The 21,085-nt window shown below is 47.7% G+C and overlaps 1 protein-coding gene across 4 annotated transcripts in view; it reads right to left on the reverse strand.

Moving 5' to 3' along the window:
- Positions 1 to 15,819, reverse strand: part of FUBP3 (far upstream element binding protein 3) — a 41,113-nt gene extending 25,294 nt beyond the window's left edge. The window contains exons 1-4 of one of the 4 annotated variants that reach the window (XM_052814788.1): positions 15,660 to 15,819; positions 8,651 to 8,756; positions 2,305 to 2,355; positions 1,790 to 1,820 (exon numbers count right to left, since the gene is read on the reverse strand). In XM_052814788.1, coding sequence (XP_052670748.1) covers positions 1,790 to 1,820; positions 2,305 to 2,355; positions 8,651 to 8,756; positions 15,660 to 15,746 — 275 coding nt within the window. In that variant the 5' untranslated portion in view covers positions 15,747 to 15,819. Of the gene's footprint in view, positions 1 to 1,789; positions 1,824 to 2,304; positions 2,356 to 8,650; positions 8,757 to 15,659 lie in introns of all 4 variants that reach the window. The other 3 variants (XM_052814787.1, XM_052814789.1, XM_052814790.1) reach the window with 3 other exon arrangements.
- Between the last annotated feature and the right edge of the window lie 5,266 nt (positions 15,820 to 21,085).

A 21,085-nucleotide genomic window follows, 5' to 3' on the forward strand; every position in this document is an offset into this window, starting at 1 on the left:
AAGGGACCTCTCGTGATCACCTAGTTTCTTCCTATGCTGGATACATTTCCAGTCTACCCTCCACTATCTTCAATGGAACTGATTGAAGAACCTCTTTTTGTCATTCTTGCTCCAGACAGATTTAACAGAATAACGGCAAAGTTTCTTTAATATTTAGCCTAGACCTTCCAAGCCGCAGTCTCCGCCTACTACTTTTGGATAAGCTCTTGCCAAGAGACACTAACCAAAGCCAATCCTGATATGAATACTGCCTCTGATAGTCACAGATTTATTTTTTTCCCCGCTTGTCCTTATTCTTTTCCTTGGAATTTATAAAAGCTGTCTTCAATTATCCTTTGAAGTCTTACTACCTCGAGACTTCCCTATCTATTGCTCTTTGGACTTTTTCAGTGTGTGTCTGCCTCAAAACATATCACCCAAAGCAATTTCTTAAGACCTGACCGTAGTCAAGTAGAAAGGAATTAACTCCGATTGTTTTTTTGCGTAGCCATTTCTATCTTGTAGAAAATACAACACAACAAATATGGAATTTGCAAACTCCATATATTTAGATATGCATTATATACAATTTGTTCAGCAATCTCAAAAGCAATGAAACCCCTGCATAATAAGTTCAGTGCAGGTTTTGTGGTGAGATACAAAAAAGTCTTCCCATTTTTTGCTTTAGATCAGTTAGGGAAGGTATAAAATACACATTAGACTTCACCAGCTAAGCTGCAGATAAAGTACCTCTCCACTGTCCCAAGGCTCACTAGTAGCAATGCAAAACCAAAGTGCCATCCATACCTGCAGCAGAACAGACTCACTCGCTACAGGGAGGTTCAGAATTACAGTTGGTTTAACCTGCAATAAACCCAGCCTGTTGCCAACATGTCCTATACTGCAACATTTTCAACTACCCTGTATTGGAGGAAGGGTTGCAGCTGAACAAAGGAGCTAACCTAGCAGAAAACCAGCCACCAAAACCAGAAAGAAACCAATTCAGGCTTTTCAGCCTAATCAGTTCCCTGCATGAACATCACTCCTGGCAGAAGAGAAGTGGCAGGTAGCAGCAGAGGAGACAACACTGCCCACCCCTTTCTGTGCTGCCCTAGCTGGATATTAGCTTTAACCTAACCATCAAAAACTGAAGGTTCTACAATCTTCATGTATATTGCTTGTCCTTTCTGCTGAGGCCCCCAACAAACAGCTGGTTATGATGGAAATGCACTATTCGCCCAAAGGTGAATCCAGCTTTAGAAGTGCTCTCCCCTTACTACCCAAAACAAGACAGACAACTCCTTAAGAACAGGATTCAAGAAAAACTGAGAATTTTACTTTTGTATTAGATGTTAAGACATGCTGCATGACAAATCATGCTTGCTTCAGTCTCCCAAAACCATCTTTGACAAAGGAGTCACCCCAGGTCATATTACACCAACAAAACTAAAAAATAATAATAAAAAAAATCTACCTGCCCATTTAATACTTCCAACTTTCCTCAAAATGCCACAGCATTTTTTACTTTTTCTTTCTTTCCTGCCCCGCACCAGGGCAGGGGGAAAGGAGAGAATTTATTCTTCTTGGTCCTGCAGATTTACAGGAACCAAATCCAAGTTTCAGGTCAACTCTTCTTTCTTCATCAGAACAAACAATCTTAAAGGGTTAGCAGAAACCCCAGCCTGGAGAAAACCCAAGCTGACAGTTTCTCCACATTCTCAACCTCTGACTTCCTAACACTACTACAGATGGTGGATCAATAAACAATTAGAATTGATCAATAAATAATAAAACATAACCCACTGCTTACCTTTGATGTACCAGGGCCCCTAACTGGTTACCTACTGTGGCAGAGAAAGAAAAAAGGAAAAAAAAATCAAAGCATTAGCACGGATAAACTAACTTCATCCCTATAGAAAGAGAGTTCTTACCATTTCATCAAAAAAGAAAGAAAAGCAAAACAGTAATTTAGGTTCAGTGGCTGAAATGAATGCGTTATGTGGTACAAAACAGGAGGGGATTTCTTGATCAACACACACCATAACCCAGTGTCCAGCTGAACACAGGATAGGGAATTGATTTGCGTCTCCCCATGCTGAGAGTCATGGGAGAAAATCCTGCCTGCCCAAATCCAAATCCCTGCAACTAACCTCCCCCCTTCCCAATTTAAGCCCAAAGTAGTAAAAAAAGGGAAAAAGGGGGGGAAGGGAGGAAGAAGAGGAGAAATTTCAAGCAGACTGGTATGTATTAAAAAACAAAAATAAAAGCTGAGCAGACTCAGAGATTTAGTCTAGGCAAAAAGCATTAAAGACCACTTGCACATACTTCTCTCTGTGTCTCTTATCTGTGCTCCATGGAGCCCACTTACACGGAGACCTGTTAAAGGAATAGGTCTGTTAAGTAACCTTGTGGCACCCAAACAGTATTTTTTTTTTAAACAACACATTTTACTGAATGCACACATTCCAGGCATATCTGCGATGTTAGTTGGTGGTCCATTTATGATTAGCAGTTATGTCCCCAGCTGACAACCCTCAAACAGATTTCTCCCCCCAACCCCAACAGATTAGATCTTTCTTCCAAATGTTAATGGGGAAAATATCATTAGACCAACTCATGCAAAATGGGAACACATGCCCTGCTGGGCTTCGTACTGGACTTTGCCTGCAGCAAACCAGCTAAAAACCACACCATTTGGTCCTAACAACCAGTTGAAAGATTATATTGCATGCCTGGAGGGCACAAGTAGCGAAACAAATGAAACTGGCCAACATGTGAGCTGTGATAATAAAGATGCTATTTCAAACTACCTTGCAGCAACCTGCACATTCTTTGACCTGAAATAAATTGACAATCAGCTGGCAGGGTTAGAAAGCGGATGCATCCCACACTCTCTAAATCCGGTAGAAAAATGCATAAAGTTTGTGGCCAAACACTTTACTCAAATAAAATAGACAAAGAGAGTCAATACTGTATTTCTGCTGCGTGTCAATACCTTCATAATAGTTCAAGACCAAAATATCGACAGCATATATATTTTATTACTCTCCTCAGCTCAGTGATAAGACAACTGCTGCGTTATTGACTCCGTTAGATTTGTCTTTGCATATTCTCACCCTGAATATAAAAAGCTCTAATTTGGTAACTATCAATACTGCAGTTGAAAAAGGTTGGTGATGTAATGGGGAATATTTGCTCTAGCTGATAAGCTACTACCACAGGGCTGAGCAAATACAGCCAAACTCAGAATCTCGCCATCTTGCCCCAAACTGTGATCCACGTATTTTTACTATAGGCAATAGGTCTGGTGGCTATTGCTGTAGCATGGGATTGCCCTTGCCACGGACCAGGCCGCTCATTATCCCAAGATGCCAGAAAGAGTGGTCTTCACATTACAAGGCTGTATTTAAATATCCACTTCACATTTCAATTCACCATAACAGCTCTCCTAACAGTCTGTTCTACTGCAGCCGCTGCCCACAAATTATGAGACAGACACACATCCTATAATCAACTCCTGAAGTTCACACAAAGAACTGAAGAGCCTTCATTTTGTAACACAATCCTACACTTGAAAAAGACAACTTCTTAGGGAAAACTACGAGCACAAGAAGTTAAATCAGTCAGGGGAAGAATGCTTTAGATGTACATAACATAGTGTCTCCAACCCATTTCAAGTACTATACAAACATAGTAAGCCATTCACCACCCCAGGCAGCTATCAGCCCTACTGTATATTTATTGTACTAATTAGTTAAAAAAAATTAAGCCACAGTAACTTATGTGTGAGATCATTCCTTCCATATTTCACAGATAATCTCTCCAAGAGCTGAGATAGAAGGCAGATGGACAGAACTGGGAGTGATTTACCTCAAGTCAGTTATGATTTCTCTCTGTTTTCGGGGAGGAAGAAAAGAATGACATGGCTCCCAGTTCCAACAACCTAAAGGTCCATTCCTTCTCCAACATGCCCATTTTGCTCTGAAAGACGGACTAATAGAGAGGCAGGGCTGGGGCAGACCACACTCCCTGCAATATTGAAAGCTGATGTTCTGTTCCACCATCTCCCTCTTCACACCAGGGAGGGGGGGTGAACTCTGGCAAGCCATGTACATATTTCCCCCTTTTACATCTATTGAGTACAATTTAATGTAACTGCAGTCATTTTACTGCAAATAAGGAAAAATACTGAATAAAATCAGCACAATTTCCTATTAATGGCACCTGCTGGTTGATAACTCTTCACTCTGCTTTAGGCTTCACCTTAACTGAATTCTACGTAACAGACACTCAAAACATATGCGGATTTTTTTTTCCACCCCATAAAACAGAGCAATGCCTCCCACTAAATTAATGTGCATGATGGGAATATACAATCTCGTCAAGAATATCTTCATGGCTAGAATAAAATCAGAGCAACGCATCTCCCAGAGAGCAGTGGAACAGGGTTGCATTTCATACTTTTGAACCAAAACGGGATCATCATAGATTTTAGAAAGCTACAAGGAAGACATTAGTTACCCTAATTCTTTATCATTAAATACTGCCAGGCTTTTCTTTAATTAAATGGTCAAAAGCTAATAATTTTCGTGTCTGCCTTCACTGCGAATCTTTATGGGCTTTTTCCCCCCTCCCTTAAACTGCCTTATTTTAAAAAAGTTGATCTGTAAAGTCACAATTTTGAAGAACACTGGCATTTTGTGTATTACACTAAACCTTTTACTGAAAGATCTGGACTTCTGCCCTGGACATACTGCTGCTACAGATGTGCCAAGGAGCATCACTACTAACTTTAATCACCAGTAAGACAGGGGTAAGATTTCCTTCTGCCCATTGCTATTTTCACTGAAAACATATTGGAGCAGAAGAATAAAGTATTCCATACAACAGGATCGTGTTGTGTTTGAGCCCCTCGGCTCTACTACAATCAAGTTTAATTACATCAAAATGGGCCATCTTTGTACCTGGATGCACCACAGAAGCTTGGAGAAGGCAGGGGATGGAGAGAGGGGGGTGTGAGGCTTCTCCAAGGTCTCTCATCTTTGTTTTCCCAGACTCAAAGGATGCCCCAGCCTTCAGCTGCAACACTGCTGCTTAACTCTACATATATCACTGGAAACGTCTTCAAAGCAGTCCAAAACAGGGCAAACAAAGGCTAACGTTCTGGTGATCAGTCTCTTTCCAGCAGACTAGATCCCTGCTTCCTTTGAACAAAAGAAGGCTGTTTCTTTAAGGATTATTTAGCATTAAATAAACTTATCAAATTGTGCTGGTAATTAGAGGGACCCATTAATTAGAACAGAGGCCAGGAGCAGCCATTGGCCCTTAACAGGAGAGCTGGGATCTATCCTCAGCAGCAAGATGCCACCAGGTCTCTCTGTAGCTCAGACTAACCCCATCTCTAGTGCTCACCTTCGCTGAGAAACATTAACTGCGGCAAGTGGCCATATAAATGCCGACTACGACTTCCTGCAAGCAGTACAAATAAACCTGATCTCCTCCCTGCACTATAGCTATTTGCAGGATTACTTTAAAGTTGTTTCCAGAAAGGGGAAATAAAGAAGCCAGGGAAAAAGAGAAATAATCAGGTCTCAAGCTCCATCTAATATCAATAGGCCAGGTCACCAGGGCCAATCCTAGCAGCTCTTCATTTCAGATGAAGGTTATGTTAAAGGAAGTGCAAAAGGCACTCACACATTCTGGTTTCAAATACTATGACAAACCTATTTTTCCTGGAAATGCTCTAAAAGCAGCTGAATTTGTTTTGACCAGCACACTGTCACCCTGTCTTAAGACCACTTCCTAAGCTGACATCAATCAGCCACGCCAGCAGCTGTTTACAAAAATGGACAGGCAGAATTAGATTTTCCTGAAAGACAGACAGCTTTCTTGTCACCTTAAATACTTCCCCTGAACCCAATTTTTTCAGGAGTATTAGGAACAGAAGTAATTTTCTAACAGTTACACAGGGATAAGGAAGCAGCGAGACCTGCACCCAGCCGTGAACATGCAGTATACAGAAGTGAACAATCAAAAGATTTACCACCAGATTTGTTTCCAAGCTATCCAGAGCAGCAGAATGTATCCAAACCCCCACACTATAAAATTTCTAGAGCATGCGTAACAACATAAATAATCGCTTCTTGACAACAATGTTTCCCAACTGCGGTTCACAGACAAGCAGAAAATGGAGAAAGTGTGGGCATGCAATACCGACACCCCTTGTTCGCAGCTAACAGAACTAAAAGATCATCCAAATGGGAAGTGCTTTCCTAATTGAAATGTCCTATTAAAAGCAACTGCCACCTTCCACATGCTTAAAGCTAAAGCTGCATTACAGACTTCTAATGCCACGGCAGCAAGAGCAGGTAGCCTAAGACTAACTAAGGTGTGGATCATACCACAAACAAAATACAGAGCAAGAAGCACTCGCAGCTTCAGAAGTTCCTTTGCCAGGCTGCAGTTCTGGGTATGCAGTTAAAGACCAGCGCTGGGGGATTACGTGGTTAGGTGAGGAACTCGTCACACAATTGTTATTTCAGTACAGGACTTACTAATGCCATTAGGAATAAAACCCAAGATGACCAAAGCTGAAAGAAGCAATACAACCCTTGCTCCTACCCTGACAAGTCCTGTTTCTTTGTGAAATTCTAGCCCTTTAAAATATTACTTGCATCATTTCTCTTCTCTAAGATCTCACAGATAAGATTTTTGGGAAGAGAGTTGGACAAAAGCTGTAAAACCTACAGATGTATATGAACAACCCAAGGGCAAATACAGCATTGGAGCTACTTTAAAAACAGTTACAGACAAGGGCCAGTCCTGAACTACAGGGTGAGCAAACACCCATAGGTGTTTACATCAGCAGAAGAACTGCCAATACAAGTCAGGTGTACAGCCACTCTGGAAGGCTCTCCCAGGAACGATACCTGCTCCACGAAGTTATCTATCACAACACAAGAAGCCAGCAGCAACATACATTTATAGCCCAGACTGCAACTGCATTGACACGGTTTGTGTCAACACAAACAAGACTCAGCAAGTAATAGGGCTCACCAGTAAAAGTTTAAGTACAAAGTCTAACTTGCGCTGTCATTAAGCACTATGACCATTTCACAAGTTAAAAGTTCATAAAAAAACATTTTGTCAAGAGGTCAGATTTCTCAGTTCAGTGTGATGAACCAGTGAAAGAAATAGGCAGGACTAGTGTTATGAATGACTAGTTCCTAGAAGGCTACTTTTATTCTTTTTCACATATAGCCACTTACCTAAGCTATTCAAACACAGCTCAAAGCTGTTCAGCATTCTTCAATGCTGAACAGCCTGCTTGACAGCCGAGCACCTTCCCATACAGAAACCAACACATACCAGTAATACCAGGCGTCTGGCTTCTCACAGACATAGTGATGCTCCAGCCTGAGATATAAGGCGCAAGGGCTCACCCAGATAAACCCATTCTTTCCTAAAACACCAAATCAAAGGAGTAGCAACCTCTTGCTCAAATAGAGCCAACACCAGAGAACAAAGTGGGTGGTGGCATGTGTTCAGAAAACAGTAATGGTAGCAAGCCAGAGGCTCCACATGAAAGAAACTTCTCCCCATGCTCCAGCACGTTTTTTCAGAATGAGAAGCAGACGTGCAGTATTTTCAGTCTTTGCATCAGACAGAAAAAAATTATTTTCAAAACAAAGTGCTAGGCAGCAGCTTTGCTTATCTCCTCAGTACTCCTGAACATATCTGGGGGGGAGAGAATCACTCTGCAGGGCTACCTGTGTCAGCCAAAATACTAGAGGAAATAGGACAAGGAAGACATAGCCACTTTTTTTTTTTTTAATAACCAATCACAGGAAAAGGTGAGCTCTTTGCATCTATCCAGAAGCAGATAATACAGTTTAAACACTTCTTGTAACAGTGCACATCATTAGATTTGTAAAAAATAAAACACCTGTTCTAACAGTTTCATTGTCATAAGAAACTAATAACTTATTTTAAAATTGTAACACTTCATACAATATTAACTCATTACAGTTAACAAATATGGTCTAGCCAGTAAATTATTCTTTGGCTGTGGCCAATGTTACATGCTTCAGAGATTTAAGAATTCTCAAAGAATAACGATGAAAACTAAGCCTAATACGGGAATTTTCCTTCTAACCTGCATCAATACCCTTTCTCCTGAAAATTCCTGTACAAAGCAATCAGAACTCTTGACAGCAACTCAACTACTGTGCTGTGACCACTGCTACACATGGAAAGGAGCACATGTAATACTGTCCCTATACACTGCCTGCTCTTAGAAAATAAGGGTCATCAGGGAAGAACAGCTTTACTATGTACATCTGGTACTCTATACATGGGCTCCAGCACAGTCCCAATAAGCATGTCCCTCCCTCCCCCAGCTACCATAGAACAAGCTTTAAATCACAGAGTTCATTTGCCAATTCCCAAAGTTCATGAACTAAGAAAGAATTGCTTCACATTAATAACACTAATAATGCCTAGGAGTGCTGTGTTATCTAGATAAGACTAAACAGCACAGGGAATCTTGTATAAAATTTCTATACACAGAAAGATGCATTGATTTCTGTCCTTAAAGCAAACAACTGCCTCCATAGATACATACAACTTCAGGAGCTGCATCCACAAGATTGACTGATCATAGCCAGCTTACCTCCGTCATCCAGTGGCCGTTTCTGCACTCCATAACCGTAGACTGATGGGTCCACAAGTGTTGTAGAATTATTCAAGTGAGGAATATCTCCAATTTTAGCAGCAATCTATAAAAACAGGGGATAAAAGCATGATTAACATACCTGAAGTTTCAGCCATCACAGCTGAACACTCTTTCTTCCAATAAGGCATTCACCCCAGTCCAATCTTCTCTCAGCTATTTACTATACAGGTGGCTTTATAACAGTTCCAAGACAGCAGTGCTTCATTTGTAAGGTAAACAATTTGTGCTTGCTTTTAATATTTGTTTAATTAAGATCTTATTTACCCAGTTTCTCTTCCTGATCATAAGTAGGTATTTACCCCCCTGGAACATTATATTCAGGTTTGTTCACTCCATGGACAGCTGACAACCTAAATCTTGCAAAGATGAGAGTTCAGACTAGCTCACCAGCTTTGTCCTGGAGAAGCTGCCACCACCATAGGCGTGTAGGAGGACACATGCTTCCTCCTGCATCCGCGCATATCCAGATACATAGAAAGACATACTCGCACATCAGTGCGAGGAGCGGAGGGAGAAGAATGTGAAAATACACAGCACAAGGACAGGTTTGGGAACTCGTTGTCAAAGAGACTGGATCACCCTGTGTTTACTGTACGAAGAATAAGCCAGTGGGCAAACTATTAGCCCAGAATTAGTTTCAATTTCCTGCAGTGGTCAATACAGCATGAACACGACCAACACTGCCTGTGCCTCTGGTTCCATCTCTTAGACGGGTAACTGCCATTCCCTGCCAAGCCAGGATGCATGAGGATATTTACAGGAAAGAGGAGACAGTCAGGTGTCACAGTAAGGGGACTACAGTAAGCAAATAAACTAGGTGAGAGAGAGACCTACCGCCACTTAATAAAAGTGAAAAGTTAAGCTCATCACTAATGACATTTGGGAGACATCTATACAGACGGATGCTGACAGAAGAAAGCTCTTTCACCTGCTCTCCAAGCTAACTGATGTAAGCCTACTCTAGAAACATACAGGTGCATTGCTTCAGTGCTGCACCCAAGTTAACACCCCCTTCAGGGACAGGCAAGCTGCGGTCTCACAGCACCCCTTGCCTACATAAAGTACTTGGCTATAATAAGCAAGTGCAGAACAAAGTAGTTACAGAACAACTATAAAGCACGGTGCATTCTACAGCTTTTGCTTCCTTTTCCAGCAAAAAGAAAACCACTGAATAGGATCTTTACCAGCAGTCTGATGCCACTCTATTATAACTGGGATTTCACCAGAGAATAAGCAACAGGAACAGATGAAAGAGCATTTTACACAGATATGCTTTAAATGAAGACAAGGGCAAATGACAAAATATAACTAAAATTTGTGTTTCTAAAATTTGAGTTTTACTGCAACAGAAGGACATCTACAGCAACTCTGGTTGTTGACACCATCAGCTGCTGCAGTAGAATAAACAACTGCCCAAGATTCAGAACCACAGGGTACTGAAAAAAAGCTATCTGAAATAATCTTGAAAGATTGAGGGCCCTGCATTTAGAAAGAGAATAGAAAACATTCTCTTCAATGCCTTGCATGAAAAGGGCTGCAAGTTTTGACCATTTTCTTCTCACAGTCCATTCCATCCTGCCCTCTCTTAGAAAGTCAACAACTTTATTGTGTCACAAATGCCAGGAGCTAGAGAATAGTCTTCCTGCAGGACCAGCACAGTGATCATGTAGCAAAGCTTTGATGATGAGTGCCTTGTATACCAACATCTCCAAAAACTAATAGGTCCATAGAAATCTGATTCAGAAAGCATTAACACAGACTACCCCTTGTCCACTCGATACTAGGGAGTGTCAGGTGATGCCTTGCTTTTTTGTTGAAGACTGTACTGCATCCATAGTTCCAGCCCTTTGCCCACATGCTTTCCCCTTCCATTTGGGATGCAGAGGATTTGAATGAAGGTACAAAGAGCATAGATGTTTCCTGCCTACTTCAATGCTGAAAAATAAATTTAAAATTATATTTTATAACAATCTACTAACAGCTTTCACATAACTTACAAACATATGCCAAAAGGAAGAGTGTCACATACAACATACCCTGGCATGTTTTGGAACATTTGATTTTAACATGCCCTTCATGAACTCTTTCTGTTAGTAGTTATTTACTTGAAAAAAAATCTGTAAGTTGTGGAAACTGCTAGCTGATAGTCTGGAGCTGAAATCACACACCACATGCTCAAGGGAAAGAAAAAAAAATAGTCCGGATAGCAGAAGCTGGCCTACAAAAGGAAGCTAGCATGAAGCACAAAGGCGTGCATGAACAGATCACCAACACTAAGGCTGTCCACTCCCAGAGCAGGAGAGATTTGCAAACCCCTGCTCGTGCTTAGCACAGTTATCGCCCTGGCACAGAACACTCCAAGTAAAGGGCAAAATAAGAGAGTCAAAGCAATTTTTACATTATCAGCTTTTGGGATGTTTTCCTCCCCCCCCCCCTTTATTTAAACTTGCACCCTTGTCTCTAAAGCCTCCCAGCTGCCACTGGATTATAGGCAGGCAACACACCACCTCACTACAGCAGGAAAAAATACCCTGCAAAATTAAGAGCTGAGCTTTTTAAGTGGACACAGCGGTTAAAATACATTTTAACTTCTTATGTTCAACTTAAAATGGGAACCTCAGTTTTTACTATAGCTTCAGCAGGGAGATAAGCACAAAGTTAGAACACAACAAAAGTAAGCAGACCTAGCCCTTATCTGACTAAATGACCTTGAGTAATGTACTGCTAGCCACTGCTTTTGTCCTGCTGTATGTCAGTCTTCATTTTTTTCCTTTTGTTTTTTTTTCTAAACCCAACACATCTGTATTAATAAGCTCTGAAATACACTGGAAAAAAGCATCACTACCACAGAACTGTTTCTGCACCTAATTTCCCCAAAATAAAGCTCTCCAAAAAGCACTTTAAGGGACATAGCATAAACCTGAACTACAAACTGCAATGGTAAAGCCAAGAAAAACAAACCTATAAAGTTGGGTGAGGGATACATGCTTTCCTATACCTTGCTCTTCTGTCCTCCTATACCTTTAACACCCTTTAAAAATGGTGTAATACCAAACTGCTTTTAAATATGAAGCTTCTTTGCTAGACACAGCAGGACTCAAACACCAATATTTCCAGAATTCTGCTTTCAAGAGAAAGGGCCTAGCTTCGGGGAAGAATCTCTCCATGCTGTCCTGCAAAAGAACAGCAATCGATAAAATCACTAATTCTAGGTATTAGCATGATATAAACCAGTAAGGTGCTGTCACCTCACCCTTCAGACAATTCTAGTGTTTCTGCTACTCTTCCCATTCGTTGAGCAGAATACTCGAGTTTGCGTGACAGACATTTCTCCAGGGCTCTGCAGGAAGCAGCAAAACCATCCACAACCATTTAGAGTTTCACATCACAGGTGGTTTTCCTAAATACCAGAGTAATTGCAAAGCCCTAAATCTATTTGAGGATGATCTGAAAAAGTACTCATAATAAAGATAATAAAGATAAAGAAACATTGAGTCTTAAGACCCCTCCATCCCCATGGAAATTAGAAGTTAGACACTGATAATAGAAAGGGATTTTAAATATACAGCCTGTTGACTCTCAGTAAGTCTCAGGATATTCATCCACTTCCAAGGTACCAAGATGGCATGCCACAGGCTTACCAAGCCACAGCCCTTACTCTTCATAGCATTCCCAAAAATACAGATTCAGACAGTACATATGGCAGGTTACAAGAAGAACAGGACATGTAAGAAGAGGGAACCAGTAAGTGCTGCAAATGTATGTGTTGTACTGAAAATGAGACTGCCAAGGAGAACAGGAGAAGGTAGGAACCAAGCAAGACGCTGTTTTGTCAATAAGAACAAGATTCAAGGACAGTCTGATAGAAATCCATTTTTGTCCAAAGTACAGGCAGCTCTGCTTTTCTCATCCCATTACTCAAAAGGGGAGCAAATATCCTATGCCCACCCCCCAAAATGCCACAGAAGAAAAACCACCCTGCCTGGGAGCAGCTGGACAGATGGACAAATCAGGCACCACCTATGAACCATAAAATAATCCACTCACTTGAGGCGTGGTGCAGAAGATGCAGGACAGACCATCTCAAAGCCCCAGCATTCACTTGAAAAAGTAATTTTTGATACATCTCAAATATTTAAGAGTCCACAAAAAATCCAAGCAAGTCTAGCACAGACACTGAAAGCAACGTACAAGTCATTTCTTTCAAAGGTATTCCAGATTTCTGACTCATGTCATCTCACATCCCAGTGACTTTGAGGAATGCAGTTACTGTGACTGATCAGGAAAGTCTTCCCTGTCCTGAATTAGTTATTAATAACTAAGCACTGTATTCCACAGCCTGATTTTAGTGTTATGGCTCTCTTGAGAACTGAACCTAGTAAATTTGATTACTACTCTTAAGTCTAAGATTAAACTTCGAAAGAGTTCAAGTGTCAAGCCAGGGATGCCATACCAACCTACGATGCAAGAACTACAACTGATTTTTTTTCCTCTGCTCACTCTCCCCCTTAAAGCAAAACTAATATTCAGAAAGAGCTGCAGCCTTGGCCAGAAGCAGTAAAAAAGCTGACATCTACGTACCAGATCAGTATAGTTCAGGCAAACACAACATTAAACACACTGTGTGAAAGCTCTGCCATCACCTCCAGAAAAGCATTAGACGTAACTGCCTTTACATCCCACCTGATTCTCAGCCAGGAGTTCCATCACAGATTGCTTGTGTGGTGAGGTAAATATCCATCCACTGAACAGTTAAGACCATCTTCATTCACACTTGGTAACAAGTTACTAGTGACAATTTAGTCCTGCCCTTCTGTGCAGGAAAAGGCTACCTACTCCCTTACAAAGCCTCTAAGGAACTAGATTAAATCAAGTACTTTTGCAGGGGGGAAATATTTTAGCACTTGCCAACAATTCTTTTCATCCCACAAACACTAATGGAAAAAAATCACATTCAACAGGCAGCATACAACTCACTGCACAAAAATGTAGGCCACTGCACTCCCATGAACATGTGCAGAGCGCACGTTTCTCAACACACTTGCTTCCAGCGTGAAAGATAGCAGTGAGGTTGCTATGCTGCAGCGCCTGACCTGAAGTTGGCAGCTGGGAAGATTTTGAAATCTTCCAGTTCAGACTAACTCCAGTTAACTCACAGAAACCCAACACATTCTTTCAAGTATAATGAACTTCAGAACAGCAAGATCAGAGTAAGCGAGCACAGCTAGGTTACAGAATTGTTTAATATTCCATGTCCTTCACGTGTGGGTTAGGGGGCATCACAGATTCACGCTACAAACATGATGACAGCAACCACTCAACACCGATTCAGATCAATTTTCAGTTCATGCTATATTTTAGCCTAATACCGTCTGAGGCATCCCACTTTCACATTTAACCTGTTACTGAGCAGATGAGTACTACGTATTGTGGCACTTCCAACATACTCACAAAATAATTTCAACAAGCTGCAACTTACCGGCAAATAATTATTTTCTTCTACATAAACAGGTTATTCAAAGAGTATTCATCTGCTAGCAGGCGATAATATTATCCGATATTCAACGAGATGTTTTTGCAAGAAGAGGCCTCTGGTAAAAGACAACCAGGTCAAAGCAAACACAGCTGCAACACCTCTCAATTTAACTGCATCAAGTAGATAACCCTGGGCTAACAGCAAAGCTTTCAGACATCACATACCACCAAGGCCACAGCGCTTTGTTAGCCACTGAAAAAAACGACGCGTGGCCTCATCCAGGAGGCAGCTAACAGGCAACTCGCCCACTGTACTACTTATGCTGAGAAAGAAATCAACGACCGAAGAGCAGACTAGCTCGTGATCTCCTCTGGGAAGGTGCAGGGTGTTCATCTAGAACAGCAAGTGCCGCTGTACGGGTCGCTGAAGACCGCACAGAACACTGACTTGCTGCCATACTGATTCACAAGTGAGCCACGAGTGACGGTAAGCCACTTAAGTTCCATTAGAGCTATTGCTTGAAAGGTCTTAGGGTCCAGCTTAGTTTCTTCAGAAGTTTCCCAGTGAAATGAGAAAAGCAAGTCTGGGCAACAGAAGGAGATTTCTCCCACCTGGCCTGTAACATTGGAAAAAATAAAGTCAGGGTCTTTAAGCACCAGTTGGGCTGCAGTCCTGGTATTTAGCTGCATTGCGTCTTGTTAAGGTGCAGCTACTAAGCACAAGTAGAGCGCAACCGGCTCAGAGATGGAATAAACGCCTGCGACAGACACGGAACAAGAGACGTGATGAACAGTCACAAAACCTGCACTGTGAGCAGCAGCTTCTTGTTTCTGGAGCCACTTTCCGCAAACTGAGGAGCGCGCAAACACTTGGAATATCCTGTACTGAAGACGAGGGTGTTGATTTCTGCAGGTCTGGGCGCTTTCACTAAAAGTTTCCATTTTAGCCCCGTGTAAGCTCAGAGATTCCTTTGAGGAGCACTCTCCCTCCCAGGAAGGAATGCAAAGCTCCCCCCTCTGCCAGGGTTTCTATCGATCAGCCTAAAGCACCACGAAGGCCTCGTTTAAAAAACGAATCCACGTTAAGCTCACACCCACCCACTGCAAAGAGCAAGACGAGACGAGAGCTCCCGCAGGCTGCAGACCGCCTCCTTCCCCGCAGAGCACCGTTTCTGCCGTGTCACAAGCCCCGGCCGCGACCCGCGCCGGAGGGAACTGTCAGAGAGCCCCGCCGCCGCCCCCGGCCTGCCCCTCTCCCCGGAGCCCGCCCGCCCCCAGCAGGGAACAGCCCCGGGGGCGGGGGGGGGGAAAGCTCCTGAGAGGGGGCCGCCGGCTCCGGCCTCCCGGGAGAGGGGCAGCGGAGCCGCGGCCCTGCCCCTCACGGCGGCTCCGCGCCCCGCCTCAGCCCCGCGGCCTAGCGGCGCCCCCGCGGCCTCCTCCTCCCGCCCCCGGCCCGCCAGCCGGCGCCTACCTGCCGGACCCGGTGCAGAGCGTCGACGAACCCCTCGGGCTTGATCCCCACGGGCGCCGCGCTCTGCCCCTGCGCCAGCTCCGCCATGACACGCGCCCCGCGCCCGCCCGCCGCCGCCGCCGCGCCGTCCCGCCGCTCCGCCCGGGGACCCGCACCCGGAAAGGGAAAGAGCCCCCCGCTTCCGCCGGAAGTGGGCCGGGGAGGGGCGGGGGCGCCGCGGCGGGGCGGGACCGGGAGGAGGAGGAGGAGGTTGGGGGGTGGTCGGGCCGCACGTCACGGCCGCTCACGCGCCGGAGGGGTGGGCGTGGCGAGCCCTTGCCCCGCCCCACGGGACCCCCGACACCGGGCGCCCCCGGGGGCGGGGGCCGCAGGGGACCCCCCCGGCCCGCAGCGGGACCGCCGCGCCTGCCCCTGCCCGCCCGGCCCTGCCCGGCCCTGCCCGGCCCATCCCTGCCTGGGCCGGCCCCTGCCACACTGGCCCCTGCCAGCCCAGCCCTGCCAGACTGGCCCCTGCCAGCCCCTGCCTGTCCCTGCCTGTCCCATCCCTGCCTGGGCCGGCCCCTGCCACACTGGCCCCTGCCAGACTGGCCCTTGCCAGCCCGGCCCTGCCCGGCCCATCCCTGACAGCCCGGCCCTGCCAGACTGTCCCTTGCCAGCCCCTGCCTGTCCCTGCCCGTCCCTGCCCGTCCCATCCCTGCCTGGGCCGGCCCCTGCCAGACTGGCCCCTGCCAGACTGTCCCTTGCCAGCCCGGCCCTGCCCGGCCCTTCCTGTCCCATCCCTGCCAGACTGTCCCCTGCCAGACTGTGCCAGCCCCTGCCAGACTGTCCCCTGCCAGTCTGGCCCTGCCTGTCCCTGCCTGTCCCATCCCTGACAGCCCGGCCCTGCCAGACTGTCCCCTGCCAGCCCCTGCCTGTCCCTGCCTGTCCCATTCCTGCCTGGGCCAGCCCCTGCCAGAATGTCCCCTGCCAGACCGTCCCTGCCAGACTGTGCCAGCCCCTGCCAGACTGTCCCCTGCCAGCCCCTGCCTGTCCCATCCCGTGCCTGCCTGTGCCATCCCGTCCATCCCTGCTGTGGCAAAGGCCACAGAGGTGCCCCACCAGCAACACCCTCGGTGGAGAGGCACCGTCCCACGGTGTCCCTTTCCTGCCCGTTTTCCTGCGTGTATTTGAGGACCGCGTTCCGTGGCTGGGTGCCGCCGTGGTGTTCGTGACGCCTTGCACGAAGCTCCCGGACGCGGGGTGCCGGCGTGCTCCGGAGAGCTCTGCCCTGCTCCGCCAAGAACTGGAGCTCCAGGACAAGGACCAGTTAGCCAAGGCTTCATGCAAAGAACGCGCGATGCTTATTCCTCGAGCGGGGTGCTGCTGCACGGCCCCCGCCCAGCCCTTACGGCCCAGGACATCTGGGCAACAGCGGTGCTTTTTGGGGGTGTCCCACGAGGGCTGTCACCCAACCCGCTGCCCAGGCACAGACCCTCTCACGTCGGGCTGCACGCCTGCTGTAGGGTTGAGCGTTCACGTATCCTCCGGGATATGAGCAACGCCTTGCCATGGGATGGTGGCACGGGGAAGGGACAAGAGGCAGCGGGTGTCAGCTCTGTCAGCTGGCGGCGGGACCCCGGAGCAAAAAGGAGGGGGTCGGTGGTGGGAGCCCAGGCCCGGCGATCGGCCCCCCCCCAGCCTGGCAGCATGGGGGGCCTTGACCTAACCCCCCCCAAAGTGCAGCTGTGTGAACGGGTGAGAGGTGTTACCTCCCAAACTGCAGCCTGCATCCAGCTCCTGCCGTGGCTGGGTTTGCACACCGAGCCTGGAATAGTGCAAGTTTCACTGAGCCCAGACCCCATTTCCCAAAGCCACCGAGTATTAAATGAAAAATTCAAACTATGGCCCAAGTTGTGTTGCGTTCCTTCTCAGCTGTTTCTTGCTCTTTCCAGTTTTATGCATCTCATTTGCGCCTACATGAGTAGGCAGGAATTGCTGAGGCCGATGAAATTATCTGGTGGCTTTCCAAGAGCAGGGAACACGTTTCTTCACTGGCACGCACAGTCTGCTGCTGGTCACCTACGTTACACCAGTGGGCTTGCTGAGCACCAGCCTCTCCTCCTTTCAGAAGACGGGATCATTTTCTTAAGCAAAAAGCCCATTTATTGTAGGAGAAAGGAAGACAGCCCATAGGGGAAGGATTTTAAGATGATCTGTATCACCGCAGCCACCCCATCATCTTCCGACCATGGTGGAGGCAACTTCTCCAGCCATGCCCAGGGCTTTGCTTCTTCCTCTCTTGCAAACAGCCTGGAGAATTTGCTGGATTCAGGGACATTTTCCCCCTCCTAACCCTGGCCGGGAAGACCCAAGAGGCTCAGCACCAGCTTTTCCCCGGCTGCCCCTTTCCCCAGGCAGGTCCCGAGTGGGGAGATCACCCCGACAGCCCCACTTGGTTCTCGGGGGTGCCCTCTCCTCGGCAGGATTTGCCCCGTGACCCTCCAGCTAACGCCAGCCTCAAAGTGGCCGCAAAAAAAGGTGACCAAATCTGAAGCCTAAAGCCCCCGGCGCCGGGACACCGGCTGAGAGAAGCCACAGGCTCCGCTGCCAGACCCAGCGCGGCGCTCGGGGCTGTGAGAGCCGAGTTTTGGCAGTCTCAAGCCCTGACAAGAGGTGCATGAACCTCCTTGGTGCTGGGCAGGACTGGGGCCGAGGGACCAGGCTGCCAGGAGGGTGACGGCGAGCCCCGGAGCTGGGTGGGCAGGGACAGCCGGGAGGGAGCCCGGAGAGAAGACGACATCGGGCAGCAATTGAAAAGAAAGAAATTACAGGCCTTAAACACTTCTAGAAACAAATTTCTGATGTAAATCTTCCTTTTGAAGGGGAAAAAAAAAAAGGAAAAAAAAGAAAGGAGTGATTCTACGCCTCCATCACCCGCCTCCCCCCGCCCGAGCCACACACACCTTCACACACACACGCGCTGAAATTAGTTGTGACAGCTGAAATTCTCCTCTCGTCGGACGCTATTTGACAGGGTACTTAAAAAAGGAGGAGAAAAAAAAAAAAAAGAGAAGAAGAAGAAAAGGGAAAGTGGTTTGGTGTTGCATGGGGGAGGCGGAGGGGGGTGATGGGGTGGGGGGTTTCAAGTGATACAAGGCGCATAATTCAGGCTTCTTGGATTGCAAAAGCTCCTCTTACCTAAAGGGCCTGCTGCCTTTATTTTTATCCAAATGGCTCAATTACTGCAAAGCCCCACAGAGAAAATTATGGATGTTTGCCTCTATTTTTCTCCCCTTGTCTCGACAACTGTAGATATTTTGTTTTCCTTCTTTCCATCTCTTTTTTTTTTTTTTTTTTTTTTCCCTTTTGGTGGTGGTGGGTGCGGGGGGTGGAAGGTGGCCGGGAACCAGGATGGGGGATGGATGGGGAGATGCGGGGGACCCAGGGCGAGGGACAGGGCGCTGGCACGCAGTGGCCCTGCCACCATCACACAACTTGGTCCTCTCTCCGTCTCCCCCGCGTCACCTCGCACCTTTGGCTCCTTGCGTCCCCGTGTCCCCCACCCTTCTCCCTTCCGCCAGCCCTCTCTCCCTCTCTTCTCCCCCACCTCCCTCCTCTCCTTCCCCCTGCTCTCCTCTCCATCACCCCCTCCCTGTGCCTCTCAAAGCCACCATAATAGCAGCTTGTTTGGCACTTCACTTGGTCTCAATGAGAAAATTCCCCCCTCTCCCTCTTTTTGCCTTCGTTATTTCCAAACCCTGCAATAGCTCCTTTGCTCAGGGCTGCGGGAAGTGCCCATTTTTCAACATTTTTCTTTGGCTTATGTTTGTCATCCTCTGAATTACCGCACCGGGGAGTCCAGTCAGCCCGACACCAGGCCCTGCTATTCACGCCTCTCCTGCTCCTTGAGATCATGTAGGGAGAAATTAGTTATTTATTTCAAGCACCACTGCAATGCACTTCCCCACAGAAGTGTTTGTTTTGATCCCCCGCTGGAAAAGGAGGCTCCGCGGGGAGCGCCGGCACGCCGGCAGTACCGGGTCCGGCAGGAGACGCGGTGAGGGCAGGACAGGGTGCGGGCAGCCCCGGGGGCTCTCGGGAGAGCTGTGAGCATGGAGACCCCCAGCGAACACGTGGCCTGTGAGATGGGTCCCCCCCCATGCTAAGATGCTTCCCCGAGGCTCCTCCTGGAGCAGATGCTCTCTGCAGGTCCCGAGAGTTTCCAGGTGATGTAGTCCCATCAGGGAACCTGGTTGTCCGTGGTTTTATCCCTAGGTCAGATATGCCATGGTGAGATGGATCCCGGGACCGCGTGGCGCCGGGGGAGCATCCCACCCCAAGGTGGCCATGACTGCACCAGGGAGTGCAACCCAGGAGGCACTGAAAGACTGGACAGATTTGGTGGCTGGAGGAAAAAAACCCTGCTCCAGCCCAGCCCACGGTCACCAGACACGGTCCCCAGCCCGGCTCGCTGGCTGCTGTCCTGCCCACCCCGTCCCCCTTGGCAGAGCGGTGCCAGCCCTGCACGGGCAGCCGGGCTTTTGGGCAAGGGCAGCACAGACCAGGAAACATTCACTGGCTTGGAGAGAGTCCCGGATGACGGGAGACGGGAAGGATGCTGTCCAGGGAAAAGCCATCCTTGGAGGTTGTAACCCACCTCCCCTTCTCCCTGTGCCAAGGTCAGGAGTCAGCGAGACCCATCGCTCAGCCCACCAGTGCTGGTGCAGACTGGGCTGGCATGTCTGCAGCTCAACAGCCGCCCTGGCAGTCGGGATGCTGCCCACGCCGGCGAGCCCTTCTCCTTGCGGAGATGCCACGGGCAGGCACGGGCAGCACCGGCACCAGCCGCGGCAGGCTGTTGGGGAAGGGGCCCAGGGAGCTGCGGCTTTAAAGAAAGAAGAAGAGCAGCGGGAGGAGGAAAATGCAAAATTGGCCCAGTGGGTAGACCTGCTATTTAAGTGCAGTTGAGAAGCGAGCGGGAGGAATTACAGGAGAAATGATAGTGCCCTGACAGCTGCCATTTCCCACCGCCAGTCTCCCCTAATGGAGTCCTAATGTAGTGGTGGGTTCTTCGCTGACAGCCTAGCCCGAGACAGGGCTCGTCTTTGTGCTGGTGACAGATGGGACAGTCCGGCAACAAACCTGTAATCCTCTGATTTCTGCCGGCGCTGGCTCAGCTTAACCCCTTCTTCCCCCGGCACCCGCTCGCTGCCCAGGTGTGTGGCCGGCGTGGGGTCCGACCTGCCCCCGGGGTCCCCCATCGACCCGCTGCGGTGTGCCGGGTCTGGCAGCAAAGCAGGGCGCTGGGAAGAGGAGGCAGCTGCCTGTAGCTCCCTCCGCATGGCTTGGCTGCTGCCGGCCGGGGCAGCGTGTCAGAGGCTCAGCCTGGTCACCAAACCGAGCCGGAGCAGGCAGCAGCGTGGCTCCCTGCGGGAAAAGCAAAATGC

This window comes from Harpia harpyja, chromosome 19 (genome assembly GCF_026419915.1).
Source record: "Harpia harpyja isolate bHarHar1 chromosome 19, bHarHar1 primary haplotype, whole genome shotgun sequence".
NCBI classification, from domain to species: Eukaryota; Metazoa; Chordata; class Aves; order Accipitriformes; family Accipitridae; genus Harpia; species Harpia harpyja.